This window comes from Aplidium turbinatum, chromosome 4 (assembly GCF_918807975.1).
Source record: "Aplidium turbinatum chromosome 4, kaAplTurb1.1, whole genome shotgun sequence".
NCBI lineage: Eukaryota > Metazoa > Chordata > Ascidiacea > Aplousobranchia > Polyclinidae > Aplidium > Aplidium turbinatum.
Genome location: NC_137475.1, coordinates 22,461,325 through 22,478,370, shown reverse-complemented (window position 1 = coordinate 22,478,370; position 17,046 = coordinate 22,461,325). Strand labels below are relative to the sequence as shown.

Genomic DNA, 17,046 nt, shown 5'->3' with positions numbered 1-17,046 from the left:
CATAGTGTAGTGCATTGTCACAGCAAGTAACTTGGTGCTTATGCCGTAACAAAATTATTGTGCGTTTGATTGTTAACAAGTCATTTTGCTTGTTTATACCCAATGTCTCGTGGCTGTTTAGGGTTTGTGTGGTCTTGAAGTAAAATGAACCACTTTTGTTTTTCTAAGGATTAAGGTCTCTTTTGTGGCCATTGAAATAAAAAAAATTAATTTGCAATGTTCATCCCACCACAGGACAGCAGTCAGCAGTGGCGATCCAAAGTTATCGAACATGGCTGCTGAGTTTAACCCGCGGAGCTCGAGACATTACATTGAGTCCAATCGAACTCGTGAAATGCTCCTCCATCTGTTGGACTACCATGGACAGTCCTTGCCATTTCATGAGTAAGTGGGTGAGCGAGAGTTGTTTGCAATTATTTTTTCTTGCATAATATTGTGATTCATTTTGTCAAACGGTTACTGCTCTGAGCGTCACATAAGCCCTTGCTTCATGTTGTTCAAAACTGTCTGATCCTAAGCCCTGCTTTCTGTACCACTACATTTGAAATGCAGCACGCTAAATTGGAAATAAAGTAGCGTCGCTAGTGTAACAAAAAAGTAGCGCACTACTGCCCAGTGCCCACCCCTGGTTTTACATAATCATTGTGATGGTGACCTTCACGTTTTTACCCGTTATCTTGGTAAAACTTTGGCAAATAATGTAGCCTATTTTAGCACCGAATCACTATTGGTCGTTTGTTTAATCCTGGTCACTGATTTGGATCCTTATCCTCGGCTTTCTCGGTCTGAGGATGGAGATTCAAACCAACAAGAGTTGTCCACTGATTAATCTCTTTATTTATTGATCTAGTGTGCCTGCCGCTGCACACCTGTGTATGAATGTGTAGTTAAATTTATTGTTATGTGATGGTGCTGACTAGATGACCGCTTATGGTTTTTCTCTACCGTGCTGATTGCTCCATAAACTAACCCAGTTGTCAAACGTTTTGGACTACAGCACACCAAAAAGTTCGGAATATACCACGACACATTGACTAACCACAACTACATAATGATCAGACGTTTTGATACGATTATCCGATTGATGCGCTTAACCAATCTACTCAAAAAAGTTTATTGTAAATGAGTTGTGCTTGAAATATGTGCTAACATAGGCTGCAATGTAGCCTACATTACAACTGATGCAACCCTACCAACTGTTTACAATTCTAGTTAAACTTGAAAGAGCTCATTATTTCAGTGTTACACAACACAATATTGTCAACCATTGTCCCAAGAGCACATACGATTGAAACATTTTTTCTGCAAAAGGCAGCAATCGGACTTCTTTTATCTTACCAATCTTCAACTGTTCATATAATTTACACTAGGCAATAAGCATCTCCAAAGTGAATACAAACTGACCTCTGGATGACCAGTGGTCAGACAAGGATTATAACAAGGTACTATGTAAAGGAAGTGATCTGCGTCGCTCGCCTATATGAGGAAAGCGCAGCCTAAAGACAACTAGTACAGAGCAGGGAACTGCTAAACGAGGGAGTGATAAACTGAGGAAATGCATGCAGTTTCAAGTCTTACCCAGGACTAAGAAATGGTTGCAGTGTTACGTCATGCCCAGGACGGAGAGCTACTGTAATTAATTCGATAACTATATGTAAGAACGGTGACTAGCTAAAGAAAAATGGAATGAATGGATGCAGTTTCACGTCGTGCCCAGGACGGAGAGCCAGTTAAGATAGATCATAGTCTTTCAAGTATGCCGGTGTGATGATGTTCCAACCAGCACGGGAGACGACGGAACTGCAATGACGCTTGCCATTTGCCAACGTCCACAAGCGGGCCATACCGAGCATTGCGCATATCAGGTTTGGTCTGAGGCGAAAGCGCCTCCGAGTTCTGTATTCCTACTATGGGGTGAAGCACCGCGCTTTAAGTCTATCGATCGATACCGTGTCAGTCCTGCCATTCATGCTGAGGGTGAAGTATTTATTATTGCGGTTGAGGATGAGATACGGTCCTTGATATGACCGTTGTAGGCTGGCCAACACTCTGTTCGTTCGGACGAACACATGTGTGCATGAGAACAGGGCGTCGTCTAGAAAGGTGGCTCGCTTATTGGGATGCCTAGGGCGAGTGTAGCGAAGTGTTTGCATGAAGGTTCTGAGCATACAGTGAGTGTTGAATGTCCTCCCCGTCACGAGCATCGAAGAATTCGCCAGAAAGCCTTAGTGAAGTGCCCATAGTCATTTGCGCGGCCGAACAGGATAGGTCTTCTGATTACTACACCAAACAGCGGGGTTGTGCTGAGTTTTTAAAGAAACTTTTAGACTCTGGTTGAAGCGTTCATTGATGCCGTTGGACGCAGGGTGGTATGCCGTGGTGTGCACAATCTTACTTCCCAAGAATGTGGCCATCTTGTGCCATAGGACAGAGGTGAACTGCTTACCACGATCCGATGATATTACGTGAGGGGCTCCGAACCTGGAGACCCAATGCAGTATGAATGCGTCGGCACAGATCTTCGCGCTGACCTCTGGCAGGGGTGGTACTACGACAGTTTATCGAACGACAGTGTATCGAACAACAGTTTATCGAAACGACAGTTTATCGAACGTCAATTTATCGAACGACAATTAATCGAAAACCTAACCCCTAACCTAAAACCTAACCCTAACCACTAACCCCTAACCATTAACCACTAACCCTAACTTCTAGCCCTTAACCATTATCCCCTAGCCTCTAACCTTTAACCATTAACCCCTAACCCCTGAGTATTCCATTGCATATGTGCTTCGTCATTCAATAAACTGTCGTTTCGACAAACAGTCGTTCGATAAACAGTCGTTTCGATGAACTGACGTTTCGATGAATTGTCGTTCGATTAACTGTCTTTCGATAAACTGTCGTTCGATGAATTGTCGTTCGATGAATTGTCGTTCGATGAATTGTCGTTCGATGAATTGTCGTTCGATAAATTGTCTTTCGATAAATTGTCACGTCACGGGCAAGGGTATGGCTTCCGGCCAGCGAGTGAATCTATCGATGATGGTTAAGATGTAACAATGTCCACCTGAATTCGGAAGGGGTCCTACCAGATCAACGTGTACATGCGAGAAACGAGCATCAGGAGCATTAAAGTGCTGCAGTGGGGCAACGTTATGGTGTCCTATTTTATTCTGCTGGCAGGGCAAGCATTCCCTACACCATTGCCGTAAATCGGACCTCATTTTTGGCCAGACGAACCGTTCGGCTACAAGATTACGGGTTGCTCTAATTCCCGGATGGGCCAAGTTGTGTAACGTTTGAAATACGAGGGGTCTGTACAACTGGGGCACTAGAGGTCGGTATCTCCCGGTACTGATGTCGCAAATTAAGGAGACCCCGTGGTCGGGTAGTTTCTTTCTAACTTCAAGGAGTGTTCGGATCTGCAAAATTCAGACACTGATTTGTCATCCTCCTGCTCAATGGCTAGTTTGAGTAAGTCAATACGCGGAAAGTTTTCGAAGATAGTGTTTATCTGGGGGCGACTTAAGCACTCAGCTACAACATTATCTACTCCCTTTATACACTGTAGATCAGACGTGAACTCCGAAATATAGGAGAAATGTCGTGCCTGCCTACCTGTAGCATGGCCTAGCGTACCCTTGAAGGCGGTGATGAGAGGTTTGTGATCCGTGAGTATGGCGAACTTGCGACCTTCCAGGAAGTACTTAAAGTGCCTTAAGGCGAGGTATATTGCTAACAATTCATGGTCGAATGTAGAATAGCGTCGCTGAGTATTATCCAGACATTTGGAGAAGAAGGCGATGGGCTTATGTTTGCCATCAATTTTTTGTTGGACGACAGCCCCGACGGCGGCGGAGGATGCATCTACGACAAGAGGTTGTGGCGTCGGGGGCTGGATACGCTAACAGTGAAATGCTTTTTACACCCATCTTAGACCTATCGAAGGCTGAAATTGCATCGTCGGTCCAGGGTATCAGTTTCTGACCGGATAGCTTAGGAGTTAAGATGCCGTGTGGCGGCTGCAAGAGCCGTGCACAGTCGGGAATGAATTTACGATAGAAGTTTACTATGCCAAGATACCTCCTGGTCCTGGCTCCTGAGCTGCCCCACCTGGAGTGGGCGCTGAAACTTCTAGATTGCTTCCACCTTTCCGGAAAGGGGTTGAATACCTTCAGAGTTGACCTCGTGGCCTAAGAATTTTACCTTCGGAACACCAAACACACATTTTCCCTTATTCAGAATGAGCCCGTAGTGAGTCAGGCGTCGAAAAACTGCCCTCAGGGGATCACATGTTCTTCCTTATTTTTGGAGATGGTTAACACGTCGTCGACAACAACTCGACATAGCAAAACACGAAGTCCAATCCACGCAAAACCTCGTTCATGAAGCGTTGAAACGTTTGGCTAGCATTACACAGACCCATGCTTAAATTACAGAATTCGAAGCCCCCAATGGGCGTAACGATGGCAGTTTTTGGAATGTCCCGTTCGGCGACACGAATTTGATGGTAAGACTTGAACAAGTCCAAACTAGAGAAGATGGTAGAACCATGCAACGCGTCGACGAAATCGTGCAAGAAGGGTAGCGGATAAGTGTCGCGCGGGTCTGACGGTTAAGATTTCTATAGTCCCCCGTGATCCTGTTGGGACCATGTGAACAGGAGAGGCCCAGAGGGAGTTAGAAAGGCGAATGACACCGAGATCTAAGAGGTACTGTATCTCTTCGCGCAGATGTATTAACTTTTCGGGCGATAACCTGCGCATGCGCGTGACGCTGTGGGAGGGCCAGAAGTGAGAATGTGATGACACGTTTCGTGTTTAGACGAACAATGATAGTTTTCTAGAGCAAAAACCTCCGGGAACTCAACGTTTAAGAATGCGTAGACGCCCAGTTCGGCAGCATTGGAATCTTTGCCTTTTAATCCGCTAGAGCAGTGGTTTCCAACCTGGGGTCCGCGAACCCCTTGGGGGTCCGTGAGAAAGCATTTGGGGGGCCGTGATTACCTTAGGCGCCCAGCTCGGCAGCATTGGAATCTTTGCCTTTTAATCCGCTAGAGCAGTGGTTCCCAACCTGGGGTCCGTGAGAAAGCATTTGGGGGTCGTGATTACCTTGATGAATTTTGAAAAAAAAACAAAACGAAAAGCGATCTTTTTACTTTCATTTCTTTCTTTAAATGCAAATGTGTCAAGCTCAAGCCCGCGAGAATAAACTGTACCGGTATGCATTAAAAAAAATCTATGCTGTTGCCTACAGTGTGTACAATGTATTGTACATTGACCTTAAACTACATCTACCACAATGCATGTCGATTGCAATCAAAATCAGTATTGGCTCGTCCATTACGTAATAGAAAGCAACCAAAGTTTACCTCATACTGGCGGGAACGACACCACTGCTTGCGGTTGGAGACTACGCTGTACTGGTATGCCAGTAGATATGTACCGGTAAGTATATAGGTGAGTGGTATGCATAGTCATAGCAAGTCTCAAAGAAATTCTGACAAATTGCCTGAATGCCGTTAATTTCATCAAAAGCAGAGCTGTAAACTACCGTACTTTTAAAGCGCTCTGTCAAAAAGTAGGGTCAGATTACGAAGTACTTTTTTATCATTCTGGGGTACGTTGGTTATCTAGAGGAAAAGTTTTAAAATGACTGCAGCAGCTAAAAAATGAGGTATCAACTCTTTTGAAAGCAAATGAAGTCCTCTCTCAACATTGGTTGAGAATAAAAGTTTTCTATACGGCATGGCCAATAGTATGTTAATTGAGTTTCAGGCAAAATTTAGGTAGGGGTCCGCAGAATTAATAACTTGTCTAAAGGGTTTCATGACAACAAAAAGGTTGGGAACAACTGCCCTAGAGGGTGCTGTGTGTCACACGCGATTAACATGGTTATCACGATTCGGCATGATCAGACGCCTATTAGGGATATCAATGGACAGGCCAAAATGTAACAAAGAATCTATGCCTATTATGGGTACAGGTAGATCAGCGAGCTTAAAAGTCCATTCAAATTCGACGGGTAGACTGAGTGAGATCCGCTTGCGCACGCTACCAAACACCTGAATGGGCGAATCGTTCACGGCGGTGAGAACACTAGAGGGTTTAGCACGATTAAAGGAACGGCAAGGAAGTATGCTTAGACTACTACCAGTGTCAATAAGAAAAGTTAGATTTGTGTACGGGTCGTAGCGCTGAAGCATCGCGGCGGAGTTTAAGCTGATGGTTTCCACTTTGCCCGCTCTGCTGAAGTGGGACTTGACACATTTTTTGCTTCTTCCCAATTGCAAGGAGGGGCGCAGCGACGAGCCCTAGGACCAAACCTATTGTGATAGAAACAGAATGAGGGGCGATCTCGAAGATCGTCATGTAGGGGGGTGCCTCCAAGCGGCGAGAGAGGGGGACACCCGAAAGCCAGGCGTCCTAAAATTACCAGAGGTCTCGCTACTGGAAGAGTTCATCCTGCGATCAAATGATGTGCAGCGACACGCTTATCCAAAGATTGATTAATGTCTGCCTGCGAGGAAAGACTGCGTGGACCCTGTACGACGGCATTGTCGCCGCTTGAAGTTTTAACAATTTTATCTGCTCGGCGCGCTAATGTCTCCAAATTATCACCCGCATGTGTGGCTAGAATGCACCTAACGTCGGTCGGCAACTTGCCCAAAAACAATTCACGCAGCAAAGATGTATTTTCTCCAGCAGCATTACCCAAAAGTTGTCTTATTTTAGCTAAATGAGTCGAGGGCCTTTCGGCTCCGAGAGGAGTCCTGTGGAACAGGGCACTCACATGGTCCCCCTCGGTGAGATCAAACTCGCACAGGAGGGCCCGTTTGAGCATAGGATAAGGGTCGTCACGGTCGACTACGGCGTCGGCGACCCTATGCAATTGTTGCTCGTTGAGTGCCTATATAATTAAGTCATATTGTTCGTCAGTATCATCAATGGTCCTATTTCTAAAGAAGCTTTCGACTAACTCGATCCAAAGGGGTACGTCCGTCTAAAAGAACTTCGGCAATGACATGCCGCCGGGCCTAGAATGCCTCCCAGTATCAGTCTATGCTGCAATTCTCATGGTATTTTATATTCGTCAAGTACCTTCTGTCTTCCTATCCAATCAAGATAAAACCAATCTCCGAGTCATGTCCTCCTGGCCTATACGTCACCCTTTCTCCGTCTTTTTAAACTACGTGTTTGCAATGCAAAGTTCAAGCAACATTCTTCCTTCCAAACTTCTTTCCCCACATCCAAACCCCCCATGAATACTTTCAAACCCATCGACTCATCTTCCAACATGTCCATTGAAATTCCCTAACCCAAGCACCAACTCCTTCGAACCCTATAAATTCCACTCCTCTGACAAATCATTATAGAACCACTCCTTTTCCAAATACTCCCTACCACTTTGAGGTGCATAAGCACAGATTGTCATCACTCTGCCAATCAGTAGATAGTATATATCGGTGGAAGTATCTGTAGAAGTTTTATTAGAATTCTCAGCTAATTTTAGTGTGCTGACAGGGATCACGACGTGAACGCCTCTACTATGATCCCCTATATACAGGATCAATACTGAGAAACGAACTAAATAATATAAGTCTTAACGCTTTGATTTTCGTGCGTTTATATTGTAACAATTGCTTGAAAACAACGTGTTTTAGCGATAAACATTTAGTTAAAGTGTATTTTCTGTTGTCTTTGTATATTTTAAGTGATAATAAGTTTAATATTGGGCCAAATCGTAATGTATTCAAAGCCCAAATAACCCTGGGTTTTATTTTTTCAAATACCCGAAGCCCGGGTTTTAAATTTGTCCAAAATTGGAAACACTACTGGTGCGGCAATCGAAACTAGAGGTGTTGCAAACTAAATCAGTTTCCACGCTGGAAATATGGTAACCCTAGCCTCGCTTGCCATTGTGAGAAGATATTTTTTCTTACCTCAACAGCAGAGTAGTTCTGATTATTTTCTCATAATTCTGTGCATAAATCAATCCACACTTAACTTTCGTACCTTGTTCAAACCTCTTCCAGTTTACCAAACTGCAAGTGCAAGGATGAAGTGTTTTCTCACCTTTCCAGTAAACTATAACGTATTTCGATTTAATGTCAATGTTTTGGGTTGATGACTTACCAGCTCTTATGTTAACTTGACCACTTCTTTTCAGGTTCAAGAAGTTGATTCATACACGAAAAAGCAGTGTCACGGAAGGGTTTGCTTTATTGGACATAAATATGAACGGAATTCTAACAAGAACAGAAATCAACAATTTGTCAAAAGAAAAATTGAAGAAATTTTTTAGGTGCAAACTTTTAGGGAAACCATAAAATCGTTTCTCTTCTAAACAGGCAGTTTGATGTTTGCTTATTGTCTTCTAGCATGGAATTGGATGGGGAAAAGTTGGAAGAAGCCACAGGGTACAAACTTAATGATGAGGAAGAAGAGGAAGATGACCCACTCTACTCCGAAACCATCTTGGCAATATTGAATAAGTAAGCATAGGGTGTTCGACTGTTCGCTAAGCGATTAACATGACCTTGCAAGAATCTTGTTTTATTTTTTTTGAGAGTGTGATGGTGCAATATTTTGAATATCAAATTCTAAGTCGTTACTTTGCACGCTCAAAAAGTAACTTTTAACATGATATTTTTGTTGAGTGGGTTTAGCCAGCACTGTAGTTTTTAATGACATAGTGGTTGCTTTAGTATTTTAACAGAAGAAGCTGAAACCAACTTATCGAATGAAGAGTTGCGAAGTGTGATCGGGAGTGTTCTGTTTGACGGCGAGAAAGTTAAACTGGACACAGACTTCATCTTCAAGATATTAGATCGGTAACTTTAGTTTCATGTTTCATTCATGTAACTTTGGTTTCGTGTATTTCATGCATTCAATTTTATATTCATGATATGTTTAATATTCACTACGATAGCTCAATTGATTTATAGCTTGACTTTGTGAACGAATAAGCCATAAGAGCAGCGAATGGAACTCAAGCAACGTTAGTTGAACTCTCAAAGTGTGCGTTTATGCAACGCATTCTTCTTCATCGTGTGTCACACGGCCGTAGCCCAGAGCATCACTCAAGCTCTTGCTCTATCGTTGAACTCGGCTAAATCCTGTGCAGATCACCTTTCTTTTAGGTCAGGGCATTCGAGTAGATGTTGCATTGTTTGCTCCTGTTCGCATTTGCAATTTGTGCTCCCCATGGAATACCAGCCCCAGTGTCTCATTAAAGTTTTACACCTGCCAATTCCAGTTCTTGAGCGGTTGAGGCATCGCCCATACTTCCACGGTTCTCACTTTCCAGGAGAAAGGCTCTCTACGGGTGAAAGCTCCATATTGGCCAATATCGGTCCGGCTGCCAGTCCCTCATGCCATAGTTGAACCCGCACATTGGCGGCGACACATTTTAAAGATAGCTCTCGACTCAGCGACACCGAAAGAATGCGAGAACTCACTGACTGCATCAAACGAAAATTCCACTCTGTTAATCTCGATAACCGGGTAAAAGCCTCTACAGCAGCGGTTCTCAACCGGGGGTCCGCGAAGCATTTTTAAGGGGTCAGTGAAAGTTTCCGAATTTGCAGCATGATTCCCACAATCATTCATAACAAGAGCATTCTGTATGTCAAGTTCTAACTGAACTCATTGGGTTTAAAGTTGAAAATTGTCGAGATCAGTGTTGAATTGTTGATATATCGTTTATAATCGCATATCATATCACCTGCTTACCGGGCACTACCAGTGCGCTATCGAATGATAAGTGAGTAAGGTCAGCTATGGTGGCTGCGAGTGTAATCTTCCCGTTCTCATCTTCCAGCGATTCCTGTTGCTGGTACAATATTCTTAGTCTTCCAATACTTCTGCAAAGATGAGCGTGAACGTATTGGTCTCACTTTAAAGATGTTTGTTGGTAGTTTGGATGAGGTTCATTAAGTGGCCAATGATAGCTAAGCATAGTGAGATGCAGTTCACACATCATCCTAGAGACCTAGAGTTTATACAACACATTGCTGTGCGTTCTAGGGATGGTAAGGGATCCATATCGTTACAAGACATAAAAGCGGCAAGTATGTCGGACCTTCCCAATGAACCGGAGGTATTTTTTAACAGTTATCACATTACCTAAGTGCAATTTAATGCTGAATATATTAAATAAAATTATGGTAGAAAGCTTAAGCTAATTTTTTGACTAATCTCATAAAGCCATGGAAGAACTCGTTTGGAGTTTAGACTCTTGCTTTGGCCACTTCGGGCTTGATCTGTTGTGTGCGCATTGCTTATTTGTAGTCGGTCGTGCAGCAGATGAGGTTTATTGACCAATCGGTTCAGTTGTTTTTATTTCTGACCATCATATCAAAACAATACACGTCAACATAGCAAAGGTCGAGAAAAGGGTAGAAGCGACAAAACGCGAACGTTAAAACGTGCTTGTCACCGAAGTAAGTTATTAAGTTGAAAAAAAAATTTGGCACGGTCGCAACACCTTCAGAAAAATTTAAGATATAAAGAGAAAATAAAAAAAGAAAATGTTACAAAACAAATAAATTTAGGCTATAGCTTTATTAGCCCACATAGGTTTAGCTGATATATTTTAAGATTTGTATGGACAGTTGCTATGAAGATCGGCCATGGTGCGTTATCAAGAGTGCTGATGGTCGTAAAGGGAACACGTCTTGATGCGTTTAGCTCATAGCAAAGAAAAGCAAGGCAGACAAAAAAAAACCCTCAAAGAAATCCTACCACGGGCAAAGCCATTTCAAGCGCAACGCACCATAGGCCTTGCACGACTCACAAAATAGATAGGCTATAACTTGACGACATTGAAAACAATGACAAAAACAAATAAAACAAACTAGCAAGAACAACATCATCTTTCGGAAATTCAATTATACCCAGGGAAGTTATGTCTTGAAGATATCAAGCGTGCTTTGATAAAAGTTGCGTTGATAAAGCGATAATTTTAGACCCCAGTCAGCTAAACTCGTCACCTCCACACTGATCCAACGTTGGCAAACGTTGAATTAATGCAAAACGACAGGCATCGCCAGCTGGGATGTAATAGTAGCATGTCACAGTAATATGATAAATTTGGGTTACCGTATGTTTTACACGTTAAACCATAACAAAAGTGAAAAAAAATCCAATTCGGCATGTTAGAAAAATAGATAAACAATCAGACAATAGCATGACGATCCAGTCCAAGATATTGATATAAAAACAACTGGTTGGAGCACATGGCCACCGCTTCACCGAAAGATGGCGATTGGTCGGAGTGGATGGAAAAACTTCTGAAGACTCTGTAGAACTTCTGTGGACAAAAAACACAAGAACCAGAAGGCCAGTAGGTGTACTAACATTCTAACAACCTTACTATTTTGCTAATGAATCTACACACATTGGCCTATCATTTCTGGGCAAAAAAAATATTAGTATGTTTGGTGCATGTAATACTTAGATAGGATCATTTTAAGGAAAATTTCGCTTGTTCATTTTTGATTTAAAGCCTTTTACAGCAAGATTCAACCAAGTTTCGCTGGTAAAAGTTTAAGAGATTGGGTTTCTCACAGCTTGAAACATTATTTATCAAAATATAACTTCAAAAGAAAAGATTTGTAACAAAATCTTTGTAAATTAGGTTTGCGTACAAATTTTCGAGTGCTAACTTCTCAGGTAGGCTACTGTACTTGTCAGATTTGTCAAAGTGTGTTTCTGGCATGCTTGTGGAAATTTCAACATCATAGCCAATGTTGTGAAAAACCTAATTTACTTAACTTTTTTCCATGAAACTTCCTTCAACCGTGTTAAACTTTTTCCCCGCGAAACTTCCTTCCTGCTATTTGATTGGTCAAAACACCCCATCTGCTGCAGCAACCTGCATATTGCAAATATTCGTACGATTTTCAATATATACAGCTTACACGATTTATTCGAACTCACGCGGTTGCTCTAAGGCAGGGGTCACCAAACTACGGCCCGCGGGCCAGCACCGGCCCGCGAACTGATTTCATCCTGCCCTCCACGTGCTGCGGAAATAACAGTTGCACTACAACTGTTAAGGAAAAACGTTACCTAACTTTTTGTGAAGAACTGACGTTGCTGTTTATCATGAGGCCACTACAAATGGGGACAGCCTAGGCCAAATTTGGAAAGATGTAATGTTTTTTCAAGAGCACGATGCCCTGTTGTGTATCACAGCAGGGAATGACTTTTCCAGCAACCTTTCGATTTTCATCACAACTTTGTTATTCCACCGCTGACTTTGTTATTTATTGTTCTCAATTCAAGTCAATGGAGATTCTAAATAGTTGTATATCTTTTTGCAATTTGCATCTGGCCCGCAGCTGTTAATCTCGCAGCAATCCGGCCCTCAGAGAAAAAAGTTTGGTGACCCCTGCTCTGAGGCTAAGCTGTAACTTTCGTCCATTTTGTCGCTTTTATCCGCTCCTGCATCGGCTTCTAACTTGTGAATAGAATATTGATTTAACACCGACGTTGCAGATGGAAGAAGACGAACCAGAGGGAGTGACCATGGCTAAAAGACAACTGTTTGTAACAAGCATTCCTTATTCTCTCGCTTTCCGGGGAATACTAAATGCTCTTGTGTTTGTTAGGTCTGCAGTAATGCCACAAGAATTGCGTTCATTCAGTGAGAGGCGGGATGATTGATAGACGAGTATGATATATTATTGTTATAGACGACTAAGTCGAACACAGGTTTCTGTTCATCACTTTATGATTTTTTTAAGAGCATCAACCTCTGTGACCTGGTTAGGTAAAAAAAGCAAGACGTGTTTGCTGCTTGTGTGTTATTTTCACAATTTTGTTTTTGCGCTAGTGGTCCATTTCATTTTTTTTCACCAAGCTTTGGTAGAATTGTAGCCTAGGCTATAACTTAGTATGTTTGATTTCAATATGTCTTCATGCAGTATTTATCCAAAACCTGTTGCAACGGATTCACAATAGTTGCTTTTCACGACTACCCCTGTTGAAATTTCTGTCCGTATATGTCTGATCCTAAGCCTTGTGAGATTATCTGTTCTTCACTGTTTTCATTTTTGCTAAAATCGTGATTTTAATAAACGCATGTATGCTGTAGAAAAGAATATTACTCTCGAGCTGTAATATATCTGTGGGAGTCCAAACAAAAAAATCCCAAATAAGGTCTCTGCAGGTAATAAGGCCCACTCCCGGGATCTCCGTTGTTACAACTCTTTTAAACAAAAGTGGAAGCTTTGATTGCTGCCACGGCGAATTGAGACTGACTGGTGAAGTTGCACAGCCTAAAGTTCAGAACTTTTTGAGTTACGGAAAGTTGAAGTTTGGGGGGACTGAAATTGAGTGGTTTTCTTAATTTTCACATATTTTTAGACTGCTCTGCAGTTAACAAAACTGCTTTGACTTCTGTTTTTTTTTGCAATTTATGTGAAAGATATGTACATGCTGATGCAGTAAAAGCAATAAATTTGAACCTTTTTTTCTAGTTAATGCAGCACTGATAATGATGATCACGATTAGGCTAATATTGGTAATGAGCCGTAATAAGGCTCATGGGGTAGGAAAATTGTACTGTTGTGCACCCCTGGTTAAGAAGGTGAAAGTTGAAGACTTGGGTGATCCAAACAATTGTTGTTACACCATTAATCCAATTTTTTATTGCAATGGAAATATCATAATGTCAGTATAAAAGTACTTTAGCATCCCTACCATATCTAAAAACTCCATGTCGTTTGAAAAAAAATGGAGCATGGGGGAGGGAATAGATTGATTGTTTGACATTTATTTTGTTGCGAGTATATGTGACGATTTCTTTCTATCTCTTACCAGAAAAGAGACTTGGAAAGGTTCAATGACGTAGTTTAATGGGTTATAACCGAAAAGCAGTCAATTAAATTCACGGATAGTTCTACTAGTGAAATGATATATAAACAGTGAACACGCTTGAAGGACTCCAACGAATGGTTCACCACTTCCAGCAATTAATCAAAGTAACAGTAAACAGCAATAGATTCCAATACTTGCGACTATTGATCGAGTTTAACGTAATCCACTCACAGCTTCTCATGCAATTCTAATTTCAATCAGAAATTATATTAGCATCAACTTTGCTTTACTCGTATTTAATAACTTCAACTCTCGATCAACAATAATCTTTGCATCTACTACCAACTGCCACCACTACAACAATGATCTCTCACAATCAACTCATAATAATAATGATTACGCAAATTACACCACTATTTATAGAAGGTTGTTCGGTCTAGTAACTTTAAATCGTAAACAAGCAGAAGTTTCTAGATTGTCACGTAGGGTAACGGTTCTAGAAAACAGCCTACATTACAAAATAATGATTTTGCAATCAGTGATCCATTGGTAAACAACCTTGTGACATCATGACAAACGATATTGGCAATTGTGATAACAACAGAATGTTCCAGATTCGCATCTTACAGAATGATCTAGAATTACGCTACATAACAACGATTTCACAATCAAAGGTTACCACTGGTCATTGACGGATAATGACATACCGCTCAAGAATTCCATAATTAAAACAGAGATACAAAGCAGCCCGTCGCGAGACCTCGCACATTGATTGTGACAGTATAAATACACAGATTCAGCAAAGTCAGATAAAACAAACGATGACGTAGAATGTATGGATACTGCATTACTGCAACGGGTGGCTGCGAAGTGACCTGGTAGGTCTTCTAGTCGAGCAGCCACCCTCAACAAAAGAAAAGGTAACAAATTAAACATAAAAGAAGCAGTCAAAGAAGCGAGGCAAAATAATTTAAAACATAAGTTTACAGTATAGTTGCTTGAATGAAAACAAAATGCATCATCTAATAAGAGATCTATATAGGCCTAAAGCCATCATCATTAGTAATAGGCTACGATACAGTGCCGTGTCAAGGGGAGGGGCCCACAAATAATTGACTTTTACGTTTCAGTAACAACATGTTAATCATACCGTTTTCAACTTTATTCTGATGGGAGTGTGGTTAAGTCACTGTTTTTAAATGAATTTGGTGGTGTTAGGGGTGTGGATGACAGTCAATGTTGTTTGGACTGTTGTCAATGTTGTTTGAATGTCAATGTTCTTTGGACTCTTCAGTCAATTTTTGGGTTCCATGCAATGTTAGTAGGCCTAGTTAGTTTTGGCATGTATGTGTTTTACTCTCAATTTTCTGTAGCCTAGTATGCTATTTTCTAGTATTTTTTTTGATCGGTGGTGTTAGGGGTGTGGTTGTCACTCTATGTTTTTTGGTCTAAAGTCTTTTGGGTCTTCGGTCAATGTTTGTAGTTCAGTACAATATTAGCAGTTAGTTTTACCATGCATGCTCTTTGCTCTCAGTTGTCTTTAGTAGGCTTATTCTCTAGTATTCGTTTCTATTGGTGGTGTTAGGGGTGTGGTTGCTAGTCAATGTTTTTTTGGTCAATTGTCTTTTGGCTCCTCATTCAATGATTGAGGTTCGATACGTTGTTAGTAGTTAGTTTTAACATGCATATATCTGCTTTGTTATCAGTTTTCTCTGGTAGGCTATTTGTAGTATTCATTTCGATCGGTGGTGTTAGGGGTGTGGTTGCTAGTCAATGTTTTCTCAGTCAATGGTGTTTTGGCTTTTCAGTCAATGTTTCTGGTTAAGTACAATGTTAGTAGTTAGTTTTAGCATGCATGTTCTTTGCGCACAGTATTCTCTAGTATGGTTTTCGATCGACAGTGTTAGAAGTGTGGTTTGGTCAATGTTTTTTTTATAAATTGTTTGGTGCAGCATCACTTGTAGTAAACTACTTATTTGAATGGAACGGTTGTAGTCTATGACGTGTTAGTAAATGTAAGCAAGCACAGATGGTGCAATGTTGGTAAGTGAAATCGGTAGAACTAATTGCTAAGCCCCTGTAGGCTAGTATATGGCAATTAGGTATGTTTATTTGTGCATTAGGTTTAAACCTCTTTATTGTAATCTATCAGGCAAAACATAACAACCACTTGGTGAAAGTGTTGAAATGTTCTTTTTGCTAAAGCCAATTTTTGTTGCACCCAAAGATGTTTTGCTCTGTTACGCCTACGTTTTTAACATAATAGGTTGGTAAAATTTCGAATATTCGTAATTTTAGGGAAAAATTGCTTTCAAGTGTAATTATCCTAACTAAACAAAAATTCTTCCAATTTGTCAATTCTTGTCCGATTAAAAAAAAAAAGATTGAAGCATAGTTAATAAATATACCTAGTTCGCCAGCTTCCGTTGTTTTAAAGTCGGCACGTACGCCCTCTGTCGGTGGTTAATACGTTTTGCTGAATCAGCAAAACTACTAGATATAAACCTGTAGGAAAATGGCGAATTGAATGGTTGCAGTGTTTGTTAGGTGAGTTTGGGCTGCTGAATGGGGGGGAATAACGCTAGAAAGAAGAAATTGTGTTACAGAAGTGCTAAACGTTCCTTTTAGGCCTTCACTGTGTAATTTTAATTAAAATATAATACTCCATGTGCACGTTTTCCTCAGAACATACCGTAGCTCAGAATGCTTGCTGCACCAAGTTGAGCCATATAGACAGAAAGCATGCAAAAAGGCACTGGTAGCATGACTAGGCCAACAAGTAGTTAAAAGATGATTTGAGTTTTCAAATTACTAAGGAAGTGATTAGTTTGAAGTAGTGGTCTTTAAAGTTCATAAGTTTAAAGGTGGTCTTTAAAGTTCAATGTTATTATTATTATTATTGTAACTGTCTCCGCCGCCAGTGTAGCCAAATCGTTTGGCATCCGCTGGCTTCGATCAGTCTTTCAACAAGGTTGATAGGATCTCCATTCTGTTTTGTCCTTTGCGATGTTTTGCAATCGATGGAGATGTGGTGTGCTGAGCAGGGATCCCAGGCCAGCTTTTCTGATGTCAGATCTCAACAGCTGTAATAAATTGGTACGGTGACGTCCGGTTCGGCCTTGGTACTTTTTGCTGCCAATTATTGCAAATTCAGGGGCTTTCTGGGGAGGTGAGTCCTGGTGAAGTCTCAGAATGTGTCCAAACATGTTCCATCTCA

General features: G+C 41.3%; 1 protein-coding gene across 2 annotated transcripts in view; it reads left to right on the top strand.

The window, feature by feature from the left end:
• LOC145769367 (uncharacterized) overlaps positions 1-13,298 on the top strand; it is an 82,403-nt gene extending 69,105 nt beyond the window's left edge. The window contains exons 9-14 of one of the 2 annotated variants that reach the window (XM_082580984.1): positions 235-384; positions 8,173-8,307; positions 8,384-8,497; positions 8,711-8,836; positions 10,032-10,104; positions 12,507-13,298. In XM_082580984.1, the coding sequence (XP_082437110.1) occupies positions 235-384; positions 8,173-8,307; positions 8,384-8,497; positions 8,711-8,836; positions 10,032-10,104; positions 12,507-12,674 (766 nt within the window). In that variant the 3' untranslated portion in view covers positions 12,675-13,298. The remainder of the gene's footprint in view (positions 1-234; positions 385-8,172; positions 8,308-8,383; positions 8,498-8,710; positions 8,837-10,031; positions 10,105-12,506) is intronic. The other variant, XM_082580983.1, reaches the window with a different exon arrangement.
• Positions 13,299-17,046: the final 3,748 nt, after the last annotated feature.